The 23,086-nt window shown below is 54.2% G+C and overlaps 4 protein-coding genes across 6 annotated transcripts; all 4 read right to left on the bottom strand.

Moving 5' to 3' along the window:
* Nucleotides 1-973: 973 nt before the first annotated feature.
* TMEM95 (transmembrane protein 95) lies at nt 974-2,228 on the bottom strand (the record flags this gene model as incomplete). The annotated part of the gene is made up of 6 exons (XM_080680057.1): nt 974-1,065; nt 1,184-1,264; nt 1,409-1,429; nt 1,533-1,613; nt 1,795-1,851; nt 2,060-2,228. 6 exons carry the CDS (start codon nt 2,226-2,228, stop codon nt 974-976), a joined length of 501 nt encoding a protein of 166 aa, XP_080536183.1.
* Nucleotides 2,229-2,514: 286 nt separating this feature from the next.
* KCTD11 (potassium channel tetramerization domain containing 11) lies at nt 2,515-5,268 on the bottom strand. The gene has a single exon (XM_080680056.1). The coding sequence runs from the start codon at nt 4,501-4,503 to the stop codon at nt 3,802-3,804; it is 702 nt and encodes a 233-aa protein (XP_080536182.1). The 5' UTR covers nt 4,504-5,268; the 3' UTR covers nt 2,515-3,801.
* A 704-nt stretch (nt 5,269-5,972) lies between these two features.
* ACAP1 (ArfGAP with coiled-coil, ankyrin repeat and PH domains 1) lies at nt 5,973-18,537 on the bottom strand. 3 transcript variants are annotated; one of them, XM_080679462.1, is made up of 22 exons: nt 17,808-18,537; nt 17,225-17,282; nt 13,629-13,748; nt 13,355-13,408; nt 13,213-13,271; nt 12,797-12,980; nt 12,629-12,673; nt 12,422-12,517; nt 12,237-12,311; nt 11,811-11,920; nt 10,535-10,586; nt 10,339-10,439; nt 9,884-10,007; nt 9,575-9,786; nt 8,657-8,726; nt 8,438-8,532; nt 8,153-8,322; nt 7,411-7,583; nt 7,031-7,140; nt 6,837-6,947; nt 6,450-6,499; nt 5,973-6,163 (listed from the first exon to the last, which is right to left on the bottom strand). In XM_080679462.1, the coding sequence occupies exons 1-22, from the start codon at nt 17,858-17,860 to the stop codon at nt 6,063-6,065; spliced, it is 2,223 nt and encodes a 740-aa protein (XP_080535588.1). In that variant the 5' UTR covers nt 17,861-18,537; the 3' UTR covers nt 5,973-6,062. The 3 variants fall into 3 exon arrangements, 2 of the variants coding, with proteins under 2 accessions (XP_080535588.1, XP_080535589.1); XR_013961155.1 differs by lacking the exon at nt 7,031-7,140; XM_080679463.1 differs by lacking the exon at nt 12,237-12,311.
* On the bottom strand, nt 17,884-22,073 carry LOC308252595 (uncharacterized protein; the record flags this gene model as incomplete). The annotated part of the gene is made up of 6 exons (XM_080677378.1): nt 17,884-17,944; nt 19,514-19,650; nt 19,735-19,883; nt 20,937-20,999; nt 21,142-21,287; nt 22,014-22,073. 5 exons carry the CDS (start codon nt 22,071-22,073, stop codon nt 19,541-19,543), a joined length of 528 nt encoding a protein of 175 aa, XP_080533504.1. The 3' UTR covers nt 17,884-17,944; nt 19,514-19,540.
* Nucleotides 22,074-23,086: the final 1,013 nt, after the last annotated feature.

Genomic DNA, 23,086 nt, shown 5'->3' with positions numbered 1-23,086 from the left:
ATGTCTCATGGGGTGCAAAATCGCCCCACTTGAGAACCACTGTGCTCCCCTAAGTTTCCTGTCCTCCCACCCCAGTCGCAGACAGAGACCAGGCAGGGGCGGAGGCCATTTCACAGCACGTTTAGTTGGGCCTGACAGGAGGGAAGCCTGTGAGGGAGGCCCAGGCTTCACCATGTTAAATGGAGGGAGAGCATGCCAGCAGACTGACTGATGTGGTTTTGCTCCAGAAGGAGGACGTTTTCCAGAACACTCATTCCGGGATTCCCAATCAGTCACAGGAGGGCCAGGAGGAGCTTCTGGGGCAAACAGCCCCCGCTTTACGGGAACAGGCAGGCCGGGTGTGGGAGTGGGAGTGCGTGTAGAGGGGATTCTTTCCTTCTGTAGATATTTTCCTGGCATTGGTGATGGCCCTATCTGATTGGTTGAGGGCTGGAGGGGAGGAACTTTCCAACTGTGGGTGCCTGGGTCCCTGGAGGCCCTCTGACAGTAGGATCATGGGGACATCTGCGATTCAGAATATGGAAGACTGAACCTTTGGGGCTGGAACTAAGGGGCTGGCTGCCTCACACTTCCCCCGCCCCCCGCCCCCCAAGCTAAGTGGAAGTTATGGGTACACTCTCTTTACAACTGGAGGCTAGGATCTGTCAGCGTCTTTGTAAGTTGCTTTTTGCTTCAAGGAAGTGGAATCTGAGGGAAGATGGAGGTGGGAGGTCTGGGAAGGGAAGGGAAGGGAAGGGAAGGCGGGAATGGGAGGGAAAGGGAAGGGGCGAGAGGAGAGAGGAGGGGAGGGGAAGGAGGGGAGAGGATGGGAGTGGAAGGGAAAGGAAGGGAGGGGAAGGGAAGGAAAGGGAAGGGAGGGGAGAGGAGGGAAGGAAGGGGAGGGGAGGGAAGGAAACTGGGAGGGAAGAGTGGTGGAAAGTACTGGGCGGGTCAGAGGCAGTGAGGCCATTTCCTGCCCTCATCCTCCCCACACTCACTCCACCACAAGGCTTAGGACGCCCAGAAACAGGATAGTTCCAAAGACACAGAGGAGCAGAATCCTGGCTTCCCGAAGATCATGACTTCCTGCAGGGAACCCAGGAAACAGTGAAAGATGCTGGAGACCATACCCCTTGACACTGGGGGAGCCTAAGAACTCAGAGGTCTGGGTGAGGCGAGGCAGGCAGGGGTGGGGAATGAGGACCTGGGAAGCAGCGCTTTTGGGGCCAGCAGAGCACCTCAAAGCCCTCGCAGGTGGAGCAGTTGTACAGGATGGTGCTGCCCCCTGCAGGAGACAGCGGGACCAGAGCTGGGGAGGGGAAGCCCCAACTCCACCCTTCCAGAGTATCCCACTTCCTCCCGCTAACTGCCAGGCTCTCCTGGGGGATCCCAAGCCCCTGGTCCTCACTACCTTTCCTTTTCTACTCACAACAGGCGGGACTGCAGAGAGCTGAAATGAAAGACAAGGAGGGATGGGCATAGATGAGCACTTCAGCCACACACCCCTTTGCCCCAGACCCTAGGCACTCCTTGGTCCCTCCTCCCATCAGTACCTTCCCTGTTGTACTCAGGAAACTTGGTCTTTTGAAGCCATTGCCAATATAGAGGGAGCGAGGAGAAAGAGTTTTTGATCTCTGGGGAGGCAGAGAGCAGCCATTTTGCCTGGGGCCTCACAGTACGTGTTGACCCTTTTACCCAGCACCTCCCCAATCACTCCCTTCTGTCTCCACCTGCCCTCCACCCTTCCCTGCCTTCCCAGCCCCCTCCTTGGTGTCCACCCAAGCCCCGAGGTTGTGCCTTCCCCAATGACCTCACCCATGACCCTCAGGACTCTGTGAGTCTTCTCCGTGACTTTGTTCATGGACACCTCATCTGTGGGGATGGGCAAGGACCAGTGATTTCCTCATTAGCCCAGAAGATTCTTTCTTGACTTTCCCAAGGTCCAAAGAAGCCCTCCCAGAGGGAGAGGCCAGTGAGTCCAGGGACTCAGCTGAGGGGCACAGCTGGGAAGACACATGTTGCCCTGCTTGGGGCATGTGGGTGACTGTCGCTGAGCCTGTCCCTGGATGTCTGGACTTACCTAAGGCAAAGGTCGAGAAGTTCCAGGAGGCCTCACAGTCCTTCCACTGGGCCTCTATCTGGCTGCAGAGCCAAGCCAAGCGGCCCGACAAGCCATGCGCTGGGAGGCGGCAGAAGAGACAGGCCTGGGCAGCCTCCAGGAAAGCCACAGCTAGTGCCAGCATCCACATGAAGCCTAGTGGGGCTGCTGGCACCACCTGGGATAGGGAGGCTCTGTGATCCTGGTTCTAGTCCTTTGCCTGAAAGTTGCAGAGTTCCAGAACAGTTGGAGGTTCTAGAGCATTCCAGAACAGTGCCACTGCTCCCTTCCTGGCCTGAGTAAACCTGGGGCCCGAGGAACTGGGGACCAGAAGGCATCGATGTGCGAATGGGAGAGGGGCAGAGAAAGCAGGACTTCTGTTGCAAGGAAGACAGCACTCCCAACCTGGCCCTCAGCAGCCTTTACAAGTTTGTGGTTCCAAAAGCAACTTTATTTTTCTTCTTGTAAGTGATAAATAATAAGTGACTCCCCCAGAGAAGTTGTTCATGAATATCCATCCCCTCAGGGATGCAAAAATCCCATCCCTTCCCATATCCTCCCGACTCTCCCAACCTCTTCTCTTCAGCTCCTCTCTGCTCTGAGCAGCCTTGAGTCTTTCCCCAGCTGTCTCCTAGCAACAGGCCCATGGTTGCCTTAACAACCAAGAATTCTATAAAGGTCTCCAAGGACCTTCTAAGCCCAGTGACTTCTCTTACCCCTCTCACCAGGAAGATCCCAGTGACTTAAATCCCAACAGGCCCCTCCTGCATACGTGTTGACGTGAATGCACGTGTATGCATATACATACACACCCCTTGTGGTTAAACTATTAATTTTTATACCCATAGACACACCTGGTGCCCAAACAGTTTCTGAGCAACCCCAAACAGGCCTGGACATGCAGAGACCACAGAAAGACCAGCACACAGACACTATCGCCCGCAACACAGATGGAAGCCTGGATGTCAGGGATTCACACATCAGTCAGATACACACAAACACGCACGTACACATGAAGGAAGGTAGGCCAAGGCCCAAAAAGATGCTGCCCTCCTCCCCCTGGCCATCTCCGCCATCAAGACCAGATGCTTTAAAAACCTTGGGTCTCCAAAGGGATGCTCCACCCCATAGTGAATAGGGATTCTCCTAGCTCCCTTCTGCCAGCCTAGGGTGGGGTGTAGCTTTTCTGTCTCCCTCAGTAGGTGACTTGGGACACAGCAAAGAATCTCCCTCCCTATGTTCCTTCTTATGTCATTGGTCAGGACAGGCCAGGCCACTCAGCTCCAGGAGAAGTCACAGTCCAGGAGGCCACATTAGAGCAATCCCCCTTCCTTCCAGGCCTGTGTCCCTGCATTGTTCTGATAGCCTAGCCTGGGCAGAGAAGTGCCCCCACTTTTCCAGACCCCTGAATACTGAGCTCCAACCAATGAAACTGGAGGTCCCCAGGCTCAGGTCAGAATGAGCCAGGGCAACCTTCCAACCCTCCCAGGATTAGCACCAGTCCAGCCCCTCCCTACCGCTTGTGAGCCCTCAGTGGGCTTGGGTTGGGGAGTCCTGCCCACATTTGGGCTCCAGTCAGGTGCAATGGGACCTCTGACTCAGCCCCAAAGCAGAGCTAGGAAGGGTCTTCAGGGGAGCCTTCATCCCCTTTGCTGTCCCCTTCTCCCCGCCCCCCCCCCCCCCCCCCCGCCCCACAGTCAAACCAAGGGCAGTATTCCCAGTTCTTAGTGTCGAACAAAGCGCAGAGATCTAGAGTTGAGTAGGTCTTCAGGGTCAGGGAAAACGGAGTCTAGACGGAAGCCATGCTCCAGAGCCACCCGAAGCACCTCCTCCAGGAAGCCCGGTGTGCCCACCACTTCCCGTTGCTCTCCCGGCCGGCCAGTCCACAGTGGCTGCAGCCCCAGTTTCCTGTACTCCACTTCTGGAAGTTCTGTGGGGCGGGGGGCCCACTCCAGACGAAAGTGTGGTCCCCCCTCTGCTCTCTCCTCATTGGCCACACCAAATCGGGCCCTCAAGGCCCCCAGACACTCTTGGTCGGTGCAGAAGAGGTTGGCTCGGAAGGTGTCCACCTGGGCAGAGCTCAGCTCATAGTGGTGTGGGCCCTGGCGAGCAGAGAAGTGCACCACGCGAGGGCTGGCATCTACATCTGCGTGGAGCAGGGCAGCTGTGGGTGCAGGGGTCCCTTGAGAGGCCTCCAGTTCCCGCAGGGCATCTAGGAGGGGCTGGATCTGGTAGAAGTCGGCCTCTGCCTTGAGAAGCGCTGTCTCCCCATATCCCAGGGGCAGGTCCAGGCGGCCCAGCCGCAGGAAATTGAGAATGTGCCGGAAGGCCTTGCCATCTCGGTCGATGAAGTAGTAGTGGCCACCTCCCTGGGAGCTGAGGTTGGGGGGAATAGGGGTGTCAGCCCTAAACATGGCCCCCAGCATGGAGTCTGGGAAGCGAGTCAGGGTCTCCAAAGTGGTGGAATATAACGTGCCCCCCACATTCAGGGTCACGGGGCCCCCAAAGGAAGGGGGTGAAGAGGGCACAGGAGGAGGGGAAATTTTGGGGAGTACTGAAGACACCAAAAGAGAAAAAGGCAGAACTTCCTGGGTGTGTGCAGAATTGGGTCGGAAGGTTCAGACTCAGTTGGAGGCACTGGTTGGAGTATAAGGCAGCAAGATTCGGGGCTCACCCCAGCTACCTTGGTGGTAGGGGATGGCTTCCGGGCACAGGAGGGCCCAGAGGCTTAGAGAACGGATGAAAAGAGCACAGGGAAGTCCAAGAGGATGGCAAGTTCCGTCCAGACGCATCCAATTCTGGGCGGCCAGTGGTTCTGTTCAGTGGTCTTTAGACAGTGGGCTTCCGGAATCCAACCAGCAGGTGACGGTCGAGCACAAGGCCGACTCTTGGAAGGGTCCAGCTTCCGAGTTCTCGGGCGGATCGCCGTCGCCGTGGGCAGACCCACCCAAGGTCCTGGGGGCCAGTCAGAGGCCTGGCCTTGGCCCGGCTCCAGCGCGGGTCCCAGGAGATGGAGGCGGGGCTCCCCGGAGCTGATAGCGGAGGTGCCTCGGCTCGGCTGAGTGCGAGGATGCACGCTAAATCCCGGCTGCGACTGTCCAAGGACTCGGATGGAAGCGGCCGGGAGTCTCGGACCGGGCGCCGCCGCCTGACCGGGTGCCTCAGCTGCTGCTTCAGCCCTCTCCGCCCCCAGGAAGTGGCTAGGGCAGCCGCCCTGGTCCTTTAAGAGACAGCCCCGCCCCCTTCGCGCCCCGCCCCCGCCCCCGCGGGCTCGCGGCTCGGGTGGCGGTGGGAGCTGAGTGGCACCCGGAGGCACGGGGAGGACTGGCTGGACCGGCGGGCGCGAGCGGGGGTGGGGCCGGCTGGGTGACTCCTGCGCGTCGCTCCGGATGTGGTCGCGACGCCCGCCGGCCCCAGGTGTGCCGGGCCTCACGTCCGCAGGTCGGCGGGGGCAGGAGTCCCAACCCCCGCCGCTGAGAAAACAGGCGCGGCCCTCCAGAGCGTGGGGACCCGCAGCTCCCTTCTCTTCTCTCGCACCGGGAATTCCCGAGGGGGCGGGTGCTGAGCCGCGGCATTCCGGGGATGCCGCTGGGCTGGGGTGGCCGAGCCAGCGTCTCCACCCGGCTGGACGCCAGCTCCCCCTTAAGGGAAGGCCGGCCACAGCCCACACGAGCTGCCTCGCCTCTGCCGGACGGGTCTGGCCACGTCGCCTGAGCCCGAGTCCTGCCCCAGGGCCTCCCGGTGCGAAGGCTGAGGCCACAGCTCCCACTGCCCTCCTTGGGAGTCGTCCCTTGTGTGATTCGACCTCACAAACTCCCATCCACTCGCATCCCAGGAGCCACAGCACCTAACATCCTGCGGGTCCAGGTGGCGCCCAATAAATGAACTATGAAGGGAAGATCAAAGCACAAAGGCTTTAATGGCCAGGGTGAGGGCGGTGGGTTAGGAAGGGCGGGTTGCAGGCCCTCTCCTCCGAGGCCTGGAATCAAAGCGTGTGCAAGTCATGAGCACGCCGGCTCAACTTCTCGGGGTCGTCGGATGCCATAAGAGAGAAGTCACGGAAGATGTCCAGATACGTCTCGTCTCCTGAGGGGAGGGAGGAAGGGTTGGGAGCCCCGAAGGCTGGGCCCCTAGCTCAAGAGAGTATGCTGGGGACAGTGGGTGGTCCTGGTAAGAGCGTGGGTAGAGGAAACACCTGAGCTAACAGGGTACAACTGTTGCCTTTTTTCCTCTGTTTTGAGGCCTGGTGTGTCCAATATGCCCAATACAGATTTGTTGAATAATAGACTTAATCAATGAAGCTGGTCACCAGGGGCCAGAAGCCCAGAGTTACAATGAAGGTCCTGATGGGGCTGGGGTGGGGGTACTTTACCTGCCTGGCCCTGGGCTGCTTCTGCCTCTCTCATCTTTGCCAATCGAAGCCTAAAGAGGAGAGAATTAAAGAATGAATGACAGTCATTCCCCCCAACCCCAACTTCCCATCCATTGAGCTGGGTGGTTTGTTCATCTGTTTGCCCAGGGTCTAGTTATTAAAAGATGCCTGACAACAATGTTGACAAATAATGACTCTCAGGATGAGCTCACTGTCCTTGGACCCTGCCCACACCCTTGCAACTCCGGTTCCCAATCAGCACTTGGGAGCATCCTGTCTGCTGCTGGGTCCAGGAGCTGATCACTCCCCTCCCCAGGCATCTCTGGCATTGAGGTTTAGCCACTCCCATGTGAAAGGTGCTAGTCCTGCCCCTTCAGGTATCCTCACAGGGTGACGATGTCAGCATTGGCTGTTTCCATGGCGATGGTCAGAGGGTCCCTGCCTTCAGAGTCCTGAGCTCCCAGGTCAGCTCCCCGTTTCAGGAACAGGCAGGCCAGTCTAGAGAGAATAGCCAGGTTTAGCCAGCAGCTCATCCTGTCTGGAACCTTCCTCCCCAAGGCCATCATCGTGGTCTGTGCTACCCAGTGTGGCCAAGGATGGTTGCGTGGTGGAGTGGGCCTCGGCCGTGGCTGTCTGCTTGGTTCACATTCGCCCCATTCTGGAGGAGAAACTCACAGGCCAGAAGAGAATTCTGCATTGAGAAGTAGAGAAAGGGGAGAGAGGGTGGCATCTCTAGAGGCAGATTTGAAGATTTGTACAGTTCAGAGGTACAACTAAGTGTCAGGCTCTGCTCTAGCTCTTTACATGTATCAATACATTACATCCACAGTACAACCTAATGAGGTAGTTTACAGTTGAGGAAACGGTTACCACTCCCTATGAGGTGGAGGAGTAAGAGAGTCAGGAGTAGGGAAGAAGACCAGGTGACAGGGTGGGATGGGGAAATTGGCTGGACCCTCACAGCAGCTGTGGCTTGGATCAATGGAGTGGCATTCTTCTGACCCGTGTTGACCCAGTTGACATCAGCTCCATGCGCGAGGGCATCAGCCATGGTGGGGAGGGATGGAGGATGCCCAGCAGCTCGAAACAGCAGGGCCCCAGGGTGCAGGCTGCCCAGGTTATCAGAGGGTGGCTCTGTTAGGGGGAATCAGCTTTGAGTCTGGGGAAAAAACCCTCAGCAAAGTTCCCTGATGCTGTAATGGGGTAGGTTGTGGGGAGGCCTTCAAGATTCTGGGGAGTGGTGGGGAAGTGGAGGTGTATGTGAGTGTGTATGTGTGTGGGGTCCCTAGGGCTAGAAAGCATAACCCACCTCTTCCTGTCCAACCACCCTGACTGGCTGGGATGTTGTGGGTGAGCTGACTCACTGAAGGTTCACCGCAGCTCTCTTGGCTCCCTCTGCTCCAGCCAAACTCACACCTGCCTTTACAGGCCTTTGGAGACCCTAGCTCATTCTCACTGCTGACTTTTCTCACGCTGTTGACACCCTTACATCGCCCTCCCTGCCTACTCCCAGCCCCATGCTCCTTCCTATTCTTCACTATAAACCCTAGACCTCTTACCTTCTAAAACCAGTGCTGATGCGGTCTGGCTCCTCAGCATTCTCAAAGGAAGGCCTGGGCCTCAGACTCTGAACCTCCCCACCAGGTTTGGCACAGTGCTGAGCACACAGCAGGTGCTCAATGAATGCCCAACCAACTCTATACCTGGCTTGGATCTGAAGCTCCCTGGCTGGGGCTTAATGGAAGGCTTTGGGGGCACAGGAGGCTGCCCCCTCGGAGGCCCCCGGCCACCTCTTCGCCCTCGAATCTCAGGAAGCTTGGTCAGGAACTTCTTCTCCACGTATTTGGCATGAATCCAGGCCTCTTTCTCCTGCCTGAAGGGGTGAGGAGAAGAAGGAGACAGTCTTCCCTCCTCCCATTCCAGACCCTCCTCCCTCCCTGCAAAGAGGGCAGCCCAGCCCCTCCCGCCAGCCTCACCGCCAGCCTCACCGGGAGCAGCTGGGCCCTGGCTTCTTCACTGCCATGGCCTCCACACGGGCCTCATAGATCTGGTTGATGACTACATTTCCCAGCTCGCACATAAGCTTCAGGTGCCAAGGCAGAGGCAGACAATCAGGTAGGGAGGGGGCAGAGTCTGAGCCCTCGGGCTCTACAGCCCTGTCCTCAACCCATCCGACCCCCACACTCTTCATAACACCCCCAAATCACCTTCACTAGTTCCGGCTCCCATGAGTCAAGTGTCAGAGACCGGACTTTGGAGAAATGAACTCCCAGACTCCTGGAGGGCCAGAGTGGAAGTCAGGGCCTATGTGAGGCAGCAGCTGTGAGAGCAGCTGCTGATCCTAAAAAGACTTGGAGACAAGGTCTTGCTTGGCGGCCACGCAGAGGCCCTAGGCCAGGAGGCAGCAGGGCAGCTGGGGCCCTGTAGCCTTGACCTACATCTGGCAGGATCCTGCCTGTTCACATCCCCTCTTCTCACTTCTCCTGCATTTCATTTTAAGGGCCTCATCCTCTCTATCCACCTCCCTTCACTCTTGGTGCTTTGGCCTAGACCAGTGGTCGGCAAACCGCGGCTGGCGAGCCACATGCGGCTCTTTGGCCCCTTGAGTGTGGCTCTTCCACAAAATACCACGGCCTGGGCGAGTCTATTTTGAAGAAGTGGCGTTAGAAGAAGTTTAAGTTTAAAAAAATTTGGCTCTCAAAAGAAATTTCAATCGTTGTACTGTTGATATTTGGCTCTGTTGACTAATGATTTTGCCGACCACTGCCCTAGACAACTCTTTCTTGCCATTCTTCTACCAGACTGACTCGGGGTGAGGGCTGTATAGACTTGCTAAGGCCTCATAACCTCTTCTCTCTCTGCTCTTCATTGGCTCACCCACACCTCCTCCAGTCAAACCAATAAACTACTGTGGGTCCCTTATCGCTGGCTAGACTGAGAGGCTGGGCCCACCTGGATCAACCTGGTGCCCCACAGGCTCAGCCCAGGCTTGTGCCCAGTGACAGCCAGAATCTAAGAGAGGAAGCCAGGGCAGAGTGGAAAGGAAGAGCCGTGTGATGGGCTCTGTCTTGGTTCCCCCAGCAGCCAGAAGGAATGGGCCCGTGCTTGGGGCTTTGGGGAGTGACCTGTGGATGCCGGAGCACTGAATGCAGAGGGTGACACCAAGGTTGATGCTAGCCCATTCAGGGGCTGGTTCCCGGCAGTCGCAACACTGGGCATTGCCATCCACACTCTGCACCTGGGCTGCCACATGCCCCACTCCGCCAGGCTCCCTTCCCCTGGTTGTCCCGCCGGGGCCCAGTGTGGCAGCAGAGCCCATGACCAGGTGTCCTGAACCCTGGGGCAGATGGGAAGAAAGAGTGGCCATGGGGTCTAGGGGAAGGGATGTCCCACCTCCCTGGGCAACCTGGCCCTGGACCCCCATGTTAAGGTACCTGGCCTGAACCCCGGGAGCTGTCATCAAGGTGAGACTGGCTGAAGGCCGTGGCAATGCTGCTCTGCACAGCACTGACCCACAGCTTTAGGAGGCGCTCTGAGTCAGCCTGCAGGAGGCAGGACCTGGGCAGGAAAGGGGACGGAGAGCAGGGAGGGGTCTGAGGCCTGGAGAGCAAGTGGCAGATGGGCAGACTGACATTCAGCTAGTATTCAGCTGGTACCAATCATAGGGAAATATTTCTGCACCAATAGGTTATGTCCTTCTAAATAGCCCCCATTACCCTATACCCTTCCCCCAGGCTGCCCCACAATCCAGCCACCAAAGGGTTAATGCCTGGGGCTTCATGGGGGGCCTCCAGCCTCTGCTCCAGTGGGGCCTTGATGATTGGTCCTACCTTTCCAGCTGGTAAAGATTTAGAGCTATTAGAGCATCACCTCTGGGGGTTAGACTCACTTGCTAGGAGATACCACCTCAAAGCAGAACCGCCTTTCAGAGTCAGGGCAGAGCTTCACCGTGCAGAGACGAAGGTCATCTACCACCACAGTCACAGGGTCCTGGCAGGGGAAGGTGATAAGGGGCAGATGTTCAGCCAGAGGAAGCAAGGGCTGAGTCTCCCTGGGACCAGGCCTCCAGCACCTGGGCTACCCACCTTGTACTTCTTCTGATAAACCAATTGGTTGCTCTGAATAGTAAACCAGCGTCTGCAGGAGGTGGAAGTAGAGTTTGGACATGGGCAGCATCAGGATGAGGCTGGGACAGGGACAGCAGAGAGTCTGTGTCCTTTGCCCCATAAGGATCTTGCCGATAAGAGAGAGACCTGGGCTGACTGTCCCATGAGATGTTCCAGAGGAGGGGGACAGTTGTGTAGACTGTCTAAGGGGCACTAATCACATCTTGGACAACCTGATTTGATATATTTATGAAGACAACTTGACAGCAGATGACAGTAAAATGCTTTTTCTAACAAAATAAGTCTATTGCTACAATTTGTTGTTGTTGTTGATAGATGGCAGTATCCTGGGTAAAGGGCTCAGTATCTTGGGGAAGGAGCCCATGTAGGATCTGATTTGCACAAAGACCCCACATAGGCTGGCAGTGGCCCTCGAAGGGGAAGAAGTTGAGTCAGAGCAGATCACCATCCTGTTCTGCACCCTGCAATGGCTCCCCATTTCCCTCAGAGTTGAGCCCAAGTCCCTAGAGAAGCCGACAAGGCCCTATCATAATTTACATCCCTATTAATTCCAACTTCATCTCCTACCACTTCCTCCTTCCTTCCTCTCATCACACCGATAGCCTCCTCTCTGTTCTTCCAATACTCCACGTTTCTCAGGGCCTTGGTGCTGGCTCCTCCTCCTGCCTAGAACATTCTTCCCCCAGAAGTCCTATGAGTCTTCACTCAGAAGTCACCTTCTCATGAGGCCTACCTACCCTGACCACTCTGTTTAAAACCACAACCCTTCCTCAGCTATCCATATCCCTTACTTTATAATTTTTCTCCTCTGGCACTCTTACCTTCTAACATAATATATATGAATATAACATTTACTTCATAATTGTATTATTGTCTGTCTTTGCTGATGGGGTGTAAACTTTTTGAAGGCAGGGGTTTTAGTCTTTTTCCTTGCTGTGCTTAGCATACTATAACCACTCAAAAAATATTGAATTGGCCTGGCCAGCATGGCTCAGTGGTTGAGCATCCACCTATGAACCAGGAGGTTGCAATTTGATTCCTGGTCAGGGCACATGGCCGGGTTGTGGGCTCAATCCCTAGTGTGGGGAGTGCAGGAGGCAGCCAATCAATGATTCTCTCTCCTCATTGATGTTTCTGCCTCTCTTCCCTATCCCTTCCTCTCTGAAATCAATTTTAAACATTGAAAAAAAATTTAATCGGATGGGTTTGGCTGACTGGAGTGTCCTCTCCTCACCTGCTCCAGGTCTTAAATGCGTTGCTGGCCCTTTTGAAGAGATGTCCTTCCATGACCAGGCCACCAGGCCCCTCCTTGAGGCTTGGCTCTGGCTCCTCCCCGCCCAGCTCCTGAGGGCACAGAAAGGTCAAAAGGCAACTTTGTGAGCAGAGAGCAAGGCCCTATGCCCACCTGCCTCCTCCAGCAGTCCCAGCCCTCACCTATTTATTTATTTGTTTATTTTTATTACTGACTTCAGTGAGAGGAAGGGAGAGGCAGATAGAAACATCAATGATGAGAATCAGATTGGCTGCCTCTTACACGCCCCCTACTGGGAACAGAGCCCAAAACTCGGGCATGTGCCCTGACTAGGAATAGAACCGTGATCTCCTGGTTCATGGGTCGATGCTCAACCACTGAACCACACTGGTTGGGCCCAGCCCTCACCTTTTGTTTCAGCAGCACATGTCTTTGTTCCATGTCCCTCTTCTGTCGAGCTGAATTCAAGACTAGCTGATGCAACTGGGCATAGAAGGGGCATCTCAGATGGCCTGAGCCTCCCCCAACTAGGCCAGGAAAGTCATCTCAGAGCCCACTATCCCATCCCATCTGCCTGTTCCATGGGGCCCTACCTGGGCACCCAGCTCCTTGCGATACTGGGCCAGCCGGCTCAGCTCCTCATGGCCCTGCTGGAAATGTGCAGCCTGGGCTTCCACCAAACGCAGAACCTGGGGTCAAGGTGGGGAGGGGGCAGGGCTAAGGAAGGACCCCTCAGTATTTCCCTCTTCCCTCCTGTTCTCCATCAACAGGCTCCTCCCCACCTTGCCCTTGAAACTCACAAATTCCATGATGTCAAACTTCCTCTTGTCCTCAATCACATTGATCTGAGGGCCCAAAAACACCTCAGGTCAGTCTTGAAAAGATAGGGTGCCCTCCCAATGCACACCAGGGACTCTCTAGCCTTGAGGTGGCTGAGGCCCTGGTACTCCACGAGTGGGGACAGGCACCTGCAGGGCATAATCCAGCGCCCGTCCCCGGTACCCGGCTCGAGCAGTCTTCAAAGCAGCTCCTGCCTCTTCTGCCTCCTGGACCCGGCGCCTGGGGACCTCTGCATTGTGGGTAAGAGCAGTCTCCAGGCTTTCAGCACCTCGCCAGAAATCCCGGCGAGCCTCTCGGAAACCCCGGAGACCTCTAGGGGTGGGGGATACAAAGAATCACAGACACATCCACCTGCCCCTAGCAGAGAAGTCCCAAGATCAGGCCCACTCATAGCTGTCAGTTGGCCTCTATACAGTCAGAACTCTAAGGGGGTTCTTGGGGTGGGGGATAGCAATCAGGTCACCAGAAACCCTTAGTCTCAGCTTCATTCAGGGAGGCTCCTGGGGTAATGGGCTGGAGGACTGTTTTCCCTCCCAACACTCACTCCTTGACCAAGGTTTGGATTTGCTGCTGCAGCGTGTGCTGGGTGGCATCTAGAAGCTCCTGAGGGGAAGCAGAAATTGGAAGGTAAAGGTCAGGGCTAGACAACCCTGCTCTCCCCACCTGCCCTACTTACCCCCACTCACCGCATGGCTGTCCAGCTTGTGGCTCAGGCTCTCAGTGAATTTGTCCAGACACTCCTAGGCAAGAAGAGGCAGAGAGAGAGAGAGTATCAGGCGTGGGAGCGAGAGTAGGGTAGGGACCTCCCATTTTTAGACCAGCCAATGGCTGTCTCAGATGGCAGCACCAGCCCTGCTCTGGCCTGGGACCTGCAGACCCCAGACCAACCCTCCCCCAGCTTCCACAGGATCTCTCCTCATCTCAGACCCCATCCCACTCTGGTTCGGGCCCAACACATACCGCCATCATGGGCTCTGGTGGACCCAGGTGGGCCAGATCACAAATGCCAACAATGAAGGCGCGGCCAGCAGCAACGTAATGGCGCCCACTTTCCAGGAGGCCATTGCCCAGCTTGAGGAGCTAGGAAGCAACAGGGCAAAAGGAAGTCGTGCCATGCGCCAACATAGTCGGTAGCACCCCCCACTCCTGTCCCACTTCCTCTCCCTTTCTCCGGGGCTGTGACCCTCCTTCACAACCTTGCCTAAACTTCTCTGTAGCCCAGTCCAGCTCTCACAGTTTCTAACACAGACCTGGTGCTTTCTCATCTCTGTTGCTTTACTCCCACTGCTCTGTGCCTGGAACAAAACTCCTCCCAGCCTGTCACCAAGGGCACTGTCAGCTTAACCTCCAAAATGTCTCTCCCTGCCCTGCCCCAACTGCTTGGATCAAGAGCTCCCCAGAAACTCCATCCTCATGCACTGTCTGGCTCACAGGATGAATGCTCTACCTAATTGGTGTAAATTCTACAGCAGTGGTTCTCAACCTTTTCCTGGCCATGCCCCACCTAAGCATTTCTAAAATCCTGATGCCCTCCCTATGACATATAATTCTTATTATTCAAAAAGTGAACTCCTATTCACGTGGAGGAAGCCTAAAAGGCCATTAACTTGGTCTAAACAAGCTTCCAAAGAACATGGCATCCATGAAAGGAAAAATAAAAGAATGAAAGGACAGTTGAAGTACTGAGGAAGAAATCACTAAGAAATTGTTAAAATAATAATAATATGAAGTGATAGGGAAAAACAGCAAATAAAGTTTCAAAACATATACTAGAGAATGAAATGCATAAATATGTCACTATATATTTATATTCTGTATATAAGGCCCCAAGAACTATAAGAAATGCAAAAAAAATTTCACTGTTAATAACTCATTCTCCAATTGCCCCCCCCCCTTAAAAATCAAATTGCCCCCCTGTGGGGCATGTGCCCCACGTTGGGAACCACTGCTCTATAGCATTAACTGTCTGGACTTGTCCCATTCTATGCTTATTGAACATTCCCTCATAAATATAAATTCATCAGTAGGCCGGCCAGAGGGTCAGGATGAAGATGGCATGCTAGGGGGCTCCTGAGGCCCATTCTGTCTGGTCCCATTGACAAACAAGGAGGCTTGATAAACAAGGGGACAAGTGACTAGCCCAAGGAGGGTCTCACTAGGAGAGCCAGGTAGCTGAGTCAGAAGCCAAAGTGAGGTCTCCTGACCCCTGGCCCTTGCTACCTGCAGGAACTGCACTGCCCCTGAGGTGCCGCCACTTGGCTCTGGCCTGAGTCACTGTATCTGGGATAGAGCAAGTGACTGGGGAGCCTGCCAGCTCATCTCAGTGAACTTTTTTTTTCTTTATTGATTAAGGTATTACATACTAGTATGTGTCCTTATCCCCCCAACCCCCACTCATGCCCTCACCCCCCTGGTGTCTGTGTCCATTGGTTAGGCTTATATGCATGCATACAAGTCCTTTGGTTGATCTCCCAGTGAACTTTTGTTGAACCGGAAAACACTTTTTAGAGCTACCGAAGGCCTCAGGGAAATGTAGCTTAAGGTGGCTAGCAGGATCAGTAATGGTCAGGAAACTGGTCATGATCAAACCTTATCGGATGTCCCCATGGGGTGTCTGTGACAAGAGACAAAACCTCATTGTGTGGAGCTGCGGGACTGAGTGTCCAGTTTTTTCTTTATCCACCCCTCTCCCTCATATATCTGAGTAAGAAACTTTCGTTAAGACTGAACTAGGGACAAATTGGTAAAGCCATACAATAGAATGGTACAAAGCAATGCAAAGGAATAAACTATTTGTAGATGAACTATTGATAATGAACTACTGGTACTACTGATACACAACAACTTGAATAAACTTCAAGGACATTAATCTAAGTGCCGGGAAAAAAGTCAATCTTGAAAGGTCACATACTGTATGATTCCACTTATGTAACATTCTAGAAATGACAAAAGTCTAGAGACAGAGGCCAGATGAGTGGTCATCATGGATTAGAGAAGGGGGCAGGGAGGGTATCATTACAAAGCCTAATACAAAAGAGTTCCCTTGTGGTGATAGGAGTTTTGTATTTTGCATGTGATGCTGGTTATAAGAATCTATATAGAAGGGAGGATAGGGGGAGATAATGAGAGATAACTATAATATTATCAACAATAAAAATATATTTAAAAAAGAATCTATACACATGATCAAGTGTCACTGAGTTATTCACAAAGTTTTTTTTTTAAGAGTATATGCAAAACAGGTGAAATCCATGTAAGACCTGTACACAGTTCATTGCATCATGCCAATGTCCATTTCCTGGTTTTGGTAGTACAGCACAGTTAGTACACCACAGTTATGTAAGATGTCGCCATTGGGGGCAGCTGGGTGATGGGTATGTGGGACTTCCCTGTACTGTTTTTACAACTTCTTGTGAATCTATAATTTACTCAAATAAAATGTTTAATTTAAAAATATATGTATATATTAGTTGGTCATCCACTAACTTTCAGGCCATGGTAGAGGCACTGGTGACTGAGCAAAAACAAAACATAAAGGTCCCTCATGACACTTAGATTCTAGTGAAGAAAAGAAAAAAAAAATCAGCAAAAATAGCATGACAGACTCATGCCAGGATGACCCCCAATGATTCCCACCCTTGCATAATCCCTACCCCTTGACTGTGAGAGAGACCTGGGACTTGCTTCTAACCAGTAGACTATGGCAAACATGATGGGACGGCACTCCAATGATTAGGTTACACCACATGGCAAAGGTGATGGGTCCGCCCCTATGGGTGATATGAATTGGCACTATCTTGCCACCTTACACAAGGGAGACTCTCCTGCTGGCCTTGAAGAAATAAGCTGCTATGAAGTAAACTGCCTATGGACAGGGCCACATGGAAGGGGACTTGGTGGCTTCTAGGACTTGAGGGCCTCAGTCCCCAAACCTGAGAGCTTGGAAGAAAAGCCTGGGCCTCAGAAGAGACTGCAGCCTGTGAGACCCTGAGCAGAGGATCAGCTAAGCTTCCTGACTCTTGACCCACCAAAACTATGATAAAAAAATATATATAAAGTCACTAAATTTGTAACAATTGATTATACAGCAACAGAAAACTAAAACAGCAAGGAAATATATAATGTCAGGTTGAGCTAAATGCTATAGAGAAAAACAAAGCCACTAAGAGGATGGGAATATATGTATTTGTACCTGCACATGCATGGGCTGTTTTATAAAAGGTAGCCAGGGAAGGCCTTACTGTAATGTGTTTAAGTGTTTCACTGGTTTGTCCTCCTCAGTCTGTGGGTTCCAAGGCAGAAATAGTCTTGCTCTACCCAACAGCCCAGGGCTGGTATAATGCAGGGCTCAAGAGCTGACAGGTAAGTCCACAAGTGAGACTTTTTTCCCAAGATCCCGAGCTCCTTGAGGGTATAGAACTACCTTTTTGCTTCTCTGTTGCCCCTAAATATCTATCCCACGTGATTAGCATTCAATAATCCCTGGGACTCATTCTCTGTCTCTAACTTTCTTCCTGGTCCCACCCTTTTCATTTTAAAATCGGACCCTGAGTCACCTTTTCCAGTCGGGTCTCCAATTCCGACACTTCAGCTTCCACCAGCTCAATAGAGGCTCTGGGAAAGGAGGGATGGTGTCAAGGGAACAGAGCTTGGGACCATGTAGTCTGTCCACCTTGGCAAGGCCACGTCAGGGGTTGGGGTTAGAGAGTGGAGGATACAGACAGAAAAAGCTGGTGGGTTAAAGAAGACCCACCCACCAGCCCTCTTTAGCTTGCTCACTCCACAGTGTAGGAGCTACTATGGCCCAGGCCAGAGCAGGAAGGGTAGAAGGAGGGTGGATGTGGTAAGGGCAGGAAGTTGCTAACCGCCCAGAGCAGGTGCTGGGGGAGGGGCAGGGGTCCCAGTGAGAGGAAGGATGGAATACCAGCTCTGGGGGTGAGAGACCTCTGGGTTTGATAGCAGAGGTACTACTTTGGCCCACATGCTTGATCTTGTCCCTTTGAGACCTATTCCCTGCTAGGACATCTGGCCTGGCCTGGGGAAGTGTGTGTGTGTGTGTGTGTGTGTGTGTGTGTGTGTGTGTGTGTAGGGGGGTGTCGGGCCACCCCTCCTCTACCCCCCAGACCTGTGCACACTTACCGGAAGCGGGGTGAGTCCTTAAGACACTCCTCGAAATCCAGTTTGACTGTCATCTCAGCTTGATCACTTCAGACCAATGGATCCTGGGGCCAGGCGGGTGGGAATGCAAGTGGAGGCACTCCCTGCCCCCAAAGGGCCTTGATGAAGAAGGAGAAAAGTGTTCTCCCTGGGTAGAGCCTGGGAGGGGTGATAATTCTTTCCCCAAGGGGAAGGGGTGTCCTAGGAGGAGCTCTCACCCCACACTTCCAGGCAGTGCTGGGAGGGGCAGAGGCGGGGCCTGGGCAGAGGAGAGGGGCCTGAGATCAGAGAAGCCACAGCCCCGCCCTCAGAGATATGCTGTCACCTTCCTACTGGGTCAGGTCTCTGCTTCTTTCTCCTTTAGTGGTTGAGTATTGAGAGCCTGGCAGATACAGGTTCAAATCCTGGTTTGGTCACTTACAGGGTGCATGACCTTGAGCAAGCTCTCTGATTCCTCAGTTTCCTCACCTGGAAGATGGGGACAGCAACCCTTGCCTCCAGGGTTGTTGTAAGAATTAAAAGATGATACTAGTGAATTTATGTTGACTGAATCACAGCAATCACGGTCACCCTGCTGCAGTTGGGCCTTCTCAGACTCCGAAGACCTTCTGGACTCCAGTCCCCCACACTACTCCGAGCTTTCTTCTCTGCTCTGGCTACACATGGGGTTTCCTGTGTGTGAATCTCCCTCCCTCCTCTCCTCTCTTCAGTGACTGAGCAGGTCCGCCTGGGCCCCCAATTCACAGCACCCAGACTGCTGCTCTTCTTCTCTTTATTTTCCACCCCTAGGGTGGTGAGGGCAGGGGAAGGCTGGCCCACTCCCCATCTCCAGCTGGCTACATTTTCTATTGTGTGGCTTCCCCCTCCTGAGTCCATCAAAGCCGAAGGGATTCATCTGGAGAGAGGAGGGGTTGGGTGAGTGGTTTTCTTTCTTTTATTTTATTTTTTTTTATATATTTCTTTATTGATTTCAGAGAGGAAGGGAGAAGGAGAGAGAGACAGAAACAACAGTGATGAGAGAGAATCATTGATCGGCTGCCTCCTGCACGCCCCCTACTGGGGATCAAGCCCGCAACCCAGGCATGTGCCCTTGGCCAGAATCGAACCTGGGATCCTTCAGTCCGCAGGCTGATGCTCTATCCACTGAGCCAAGCTGGCCAGGGCGGGTGAGTGGTTTTCTTACAGCAGGCATGAGATCTGGCTCATGTGACCCCTCAGACTCCCTAGAACCTACCCTTAGCCCCTCTCCCACCCTGGCCAGTGCATGCAGCCACTTGCCCCTGCCCAGACTCATATCTGCACTCCTTTTGGTTTGAGGAGTTTGGGTTGCTTCTAGTTTTCCTCTCTGAGCTTTGTGGGCTTGGGCAGTTCAGCCCCTTAGATGCCAGACACTGAGAGTAGCCAGACACTGCTTGGGACCCACTTCTTTGGAAAACAGGGAAGTACCAAGAGTGGGGTAGGTGGCAGAGAGAAGTTGGGAGGAGGCTTGGGACCAGCAGATGGTGTCAAGCTGGAGGAGGTCCCAACCACTTATGGTCTTCCCTGGCTCCTCTCTGTACAATGTAGGCCTTGCACACTAGGATGGTTAAGGCCTTAGCACCTGTTGCAGATCTACTGGCCTAAAGGGAGTGGGGGTTTGGGGGATGGGAGCTTGCCAAGAGCCAGGCCCAGTGGCATGGTGTCCTCACCAGGCTGTAATGGTGTCCCTGTCACTGTCAGGGAGTTCTCGATGGCCTGTGATCCTGAAGTGGGCTTCCTCTGTGATCCAGCGAACGAACCTCAGTTCCTATGGAATTTTCACTTGCCCAGCTCAAGCTTGTAGAACCTGGAAGCATCCCCGATCAGGGTTGGGGCACCCATCAGTCTGTTAGCTCTCAGTCCTCCCGCCCCCAGGCTGACCCGGACCTACTGTCACTGTCCTGCTGCTCATCTTCCGTGTCCTCCTCAAGCTCCGGGTGAGGACAGCACCTCAGGTATCTTCGTTTGCTATAATACTCCTTTCGTTGCAGATCAGCCTCCTTCTCCGACATGATGATGGCCGAAGCTGGGGACTGATTTCTGAAGGTAGAGGAATCTGAGGAGTCACCCAAATTCATCTGAGTCTTATGGCCATCTAGGGTGTCCAGGCCCCTAGGTGTCCACTGTGACCCTCCCACCACCAGAGGGAGAAGCTCAAGCCCCAGGTTCTCATCTCACCTCTATACCTCCTTCCCTTTTAGAAAACCTTTAGTGACCTCTCCATTCCCCACAGGTCTCTTGGGTGTTCTGTTCATCCTCATCAGCCAGACTTTCCTGAGGACTATCCTGATGGGGAGCTTACCCCAACTGCCCCTCTGTCTCTCCTGGGGTCACCTCCCAGCATTACCTCCCCCTCAGGCAGCAGGGCCCTTGGCCAATCCATGCACACTGAGGAAGAAGGCTCTGGACTACAATTCCCTTGAGTCCCAGGGGCCCCACCATAGCTACTAACCCTCAGTTTCTCGGATGTGGTTCCTGGTCACCAGGCCAATCTCATCTTTGACTCCTCTGGCCAGTCCTCTTGCCTGGCCTCTCTCCACAGGCCTGGACTCTGGGCCCAGCATCACACCTCGACCACCACTGCCCAAACTTTCACTACCCCCATTGCTCTTCTTGTTATTACCCAAGGGCTGGTTTTTCTGAGTGTTGAGGAACTTTCCTTCATTGTAGTGTGCCTTGCGGTGCTTCTCAAAACCACTGGAGTCTGTGGGCCAGTTTAAGAACTCAGCTTTCCTGCCATGCTCTCGCTCAAGGTTCACTCCACCTCCCCTTTCCATGCAGTCCCCACCCCTCATCTCACGTGTTTTGGAAAAGTTGTCGGAAGACCCTGAGCTTCTGTTATCAGGGTGCTGAAGGACCTTGGGGTAGAAATTGTCCATTGTTGCAAACCTGAAGAGAGGGAATCTAGTTGGGAGCACTGAAGTGGAAAGACAATGGGGGCAGCTGGTTGACTCCCCACCTTTACCTTGGCTGGATGAGAAATGTAGTACCTCCCATTTAGGGGACCAAAAAGCAGAACTGGCTCAGATCACAGAGTTCAGGAGTGGAAGGAGGAAGACATGCATCCCTACTGATCTCTGGCAGGACTCTCACCTTTCTGTTAGTGCCTCAGGAGTCACCGTGTGGGAGGGCTCATCACTGTCCTGCGGTGGCAGCCTGCAGAGGGAGGAAGCAGTGCAGAAAGGAGGGTATCAGGTAGCATCCAGTCCCTGAGGCCTCTCTGCCCTCTCTCCCCCCTCCCCTCTGTTGAATAGGTAAGAGAGTCTGGGCTGAAGGATTATGGCTGAAAGCTCAGCACCTGTGGAAGGGAGTGCTAGGCTCATCCACCTTCATAAATCCGTAGTCCTTGTCAGCAGGGTGGTAAGTGGTCATGATATTCATTTCATCCCAGTGTTGAGACTTTTTCCTGCAGTCGGGGAAGGACACAAAAAAGGGGTAGGAAACCTAGTGACCGCTTCCTCACAATCCTCCCTAATTCATTCAGTCATTCAAAAACTTCTTCTACCCCCTTGCCCTTCCAGAGAAGTAGGAGGCTAGGGATGAGGATCACGCCTAATGGTAATCACGTACTATGTAGCTAGAGTACCTGCTGCTCTCCCAAAGACTTGGAACCTCACATTTCCCACTCAATTGCCCTCACATCTAGTTCTCAGGACTCCGCCCCTTCCCTCCTGGCTCCGCCCCCTCCAGTGTCCATAACCCTCCCTCCTTGCTCCGTGCTGCCTGCGAAATAAGCTGGGATCCTTACTTTTCCTCACTGGGGGATTTCTGTATCAAGGTGGGGTTGCTGTCTTTTAGGATGCTACGGGGCCGATCCTCATAGGGTTTGTGGGGGTGCAAAGAAGTTGAACCGGAACGCGGACTGCATCCCGAGTTGTGCACCCCAGACCCCTTGGACCCAAAGTCAGATGTCCCGGATGCACAGGTTCCAGGAATCGGGGGATTAAATCCGCCAGGGTATGTGCCAGACGCAAGGCTGTGGCCCACAACCTCCCCAGGATGCTGGTTGGGCCTGGAACCATGAACCGCTAGCACTCCGGAGTGCCGGCTGGAATCCGGGCTTCTAATTACTATTCCGGAGCGGCCAGAACCTTGGGACAAGACTACTCCGGAGGGCAGCCCGGAGCCTGCCTCGATTCCTGTGATGCCTCCTGGCACTTCCCTGGTTACCCCTCCAGGGGATTCCTGGGTGAGGCTGCCAGCAGCCCCCCCAGACTCCTGCTTTTCCATTGCCCCACCAGGGGGCCTTGCTCAGCTACCCCGCCCCGCCTCCCTGCCCCACATAGCCCCGCCCCTGAGGCCCCGCCCCCACCCCAACCACCGCGTCCGGCCGGGGACTCAGGAGCCAGTACCGGGCCCCTCCCCCTATGCTCCTTGAAGTCGCGGTGGGCGGAATAAAGACTATATAGGGACCTCGGGCTGAGAGCCCCCCGTTGCCCCTCCCTCAAAAGTCTTTGTTCTGGAATTTGTTCCGGTTTTTCTCCGGGGGGCGAGAAGCCTTGTGACCTCACAGTCATCCAACCTTAGCGCGAGTGTCGGAGTTGGGCTGGGGGCTTGTTAATAGCTCTGGAGCAATCTTTTGGGACCGTCAGCGCCGTTACTTGAAAGTGTCTGCCGGGGTTTCTTTGGGCTTTTTATTCGTAGCTTTAAAACCTAAGTATGAATGAATTGGAGTTCAAGGTGGGCTTGACTGGAAACATCCACAAGCCCTTTTTCCCCCAAAAGTCGGCCGCTTTGCCTCTCACAAGAGGTTATAAAGTGGAAAGTGGAGGGATTGCGATCCTGTGGCAAGACATATCCGGTCTCAGCGGTGTGGAGGGCAGAGGTTTCCATGTATAAAGCTACCGGTTCCCGGTTCCCGTTCACACAGCTTCGACGCTTGTAGCTTGAAGAAAGACACCTCCTCCTCTTGCCGTAAAGCGACTACTTCAAGGTGTGGCCTGCCTCGACGAGGGCGGGGCTGTCGGTGCCGCTGTCGCAAAGCTGAAAGTGCTTCAGGCGCCGGCACCCCCCTTCCGTCGTAAAGATGGCTGCGGCCGTCGTTTCTTTCACTGTCGTAAAAACTCCCAGCCCAAGTCTTCCCCGCTCTCGGAGCCACTCCATCACTTCGTCGTGCCGTAAAGCAAGACTCCGACCCAGTCGTCCTTCTGTTCCCACTGTGTAGCCGTTAATTCCTTAGCCCTTAGCCCGGGATGCTTCAGTGCCCGGCAGTGCCGTAAAGCATATCTGGCCCCAGCCCCGGG

This window comes from Plecotus auritus, assembly GCF_963455305.1.
Source record: "Plecotus auritus genome assembly, chromosome: 7".
In the NCBI taxonomy this organism is placed as follows: domain Eukaryota; kingdom Metazoa; phylum Chordata; class Mammalia; order Chiroptera; family Vespertilionidae; genus Plecotus; species Plecotus auritus.
The sequence above is the reverse complement of the archived record's forward strand: the minus strand, read 5'-3'. Positions and strand labels throughout refer to the sequence as shown.

Excerpts from the sequence above, each read along its gene's own strand:
- KCTD11 (XM_080680056.1), bottom strand. The coding sequence starts at position 4,503 with ATGCTGGGGGCCATGTTTAGGGCTGACACCCCTATTCCCCCCAACCTC.
- ACAP1 (XM_080679462.1), bottom strand. The coding sequence starts at position 17,860 with ATGACAGTCAAACTGGATTTCGAGGAGTGTCTTAAGGACTCACCCCGC. Across the intron at positions 17,283-17,807 it reads AAGGACTCACCCCGCTTCCG|AGCCTCTATTGAGCTGGTGG; the intron begins GTAAGTGTGCAC and ends CTCCTTTCCCAG. Across the intron at positions 13,409-13,628 it reads CACCAGAGCCCATGATGGCG|GAGTGTCTGGACAAATTCAC; the intron begins GTATGTGTTGGG and ends CTTCTTGCCTAG.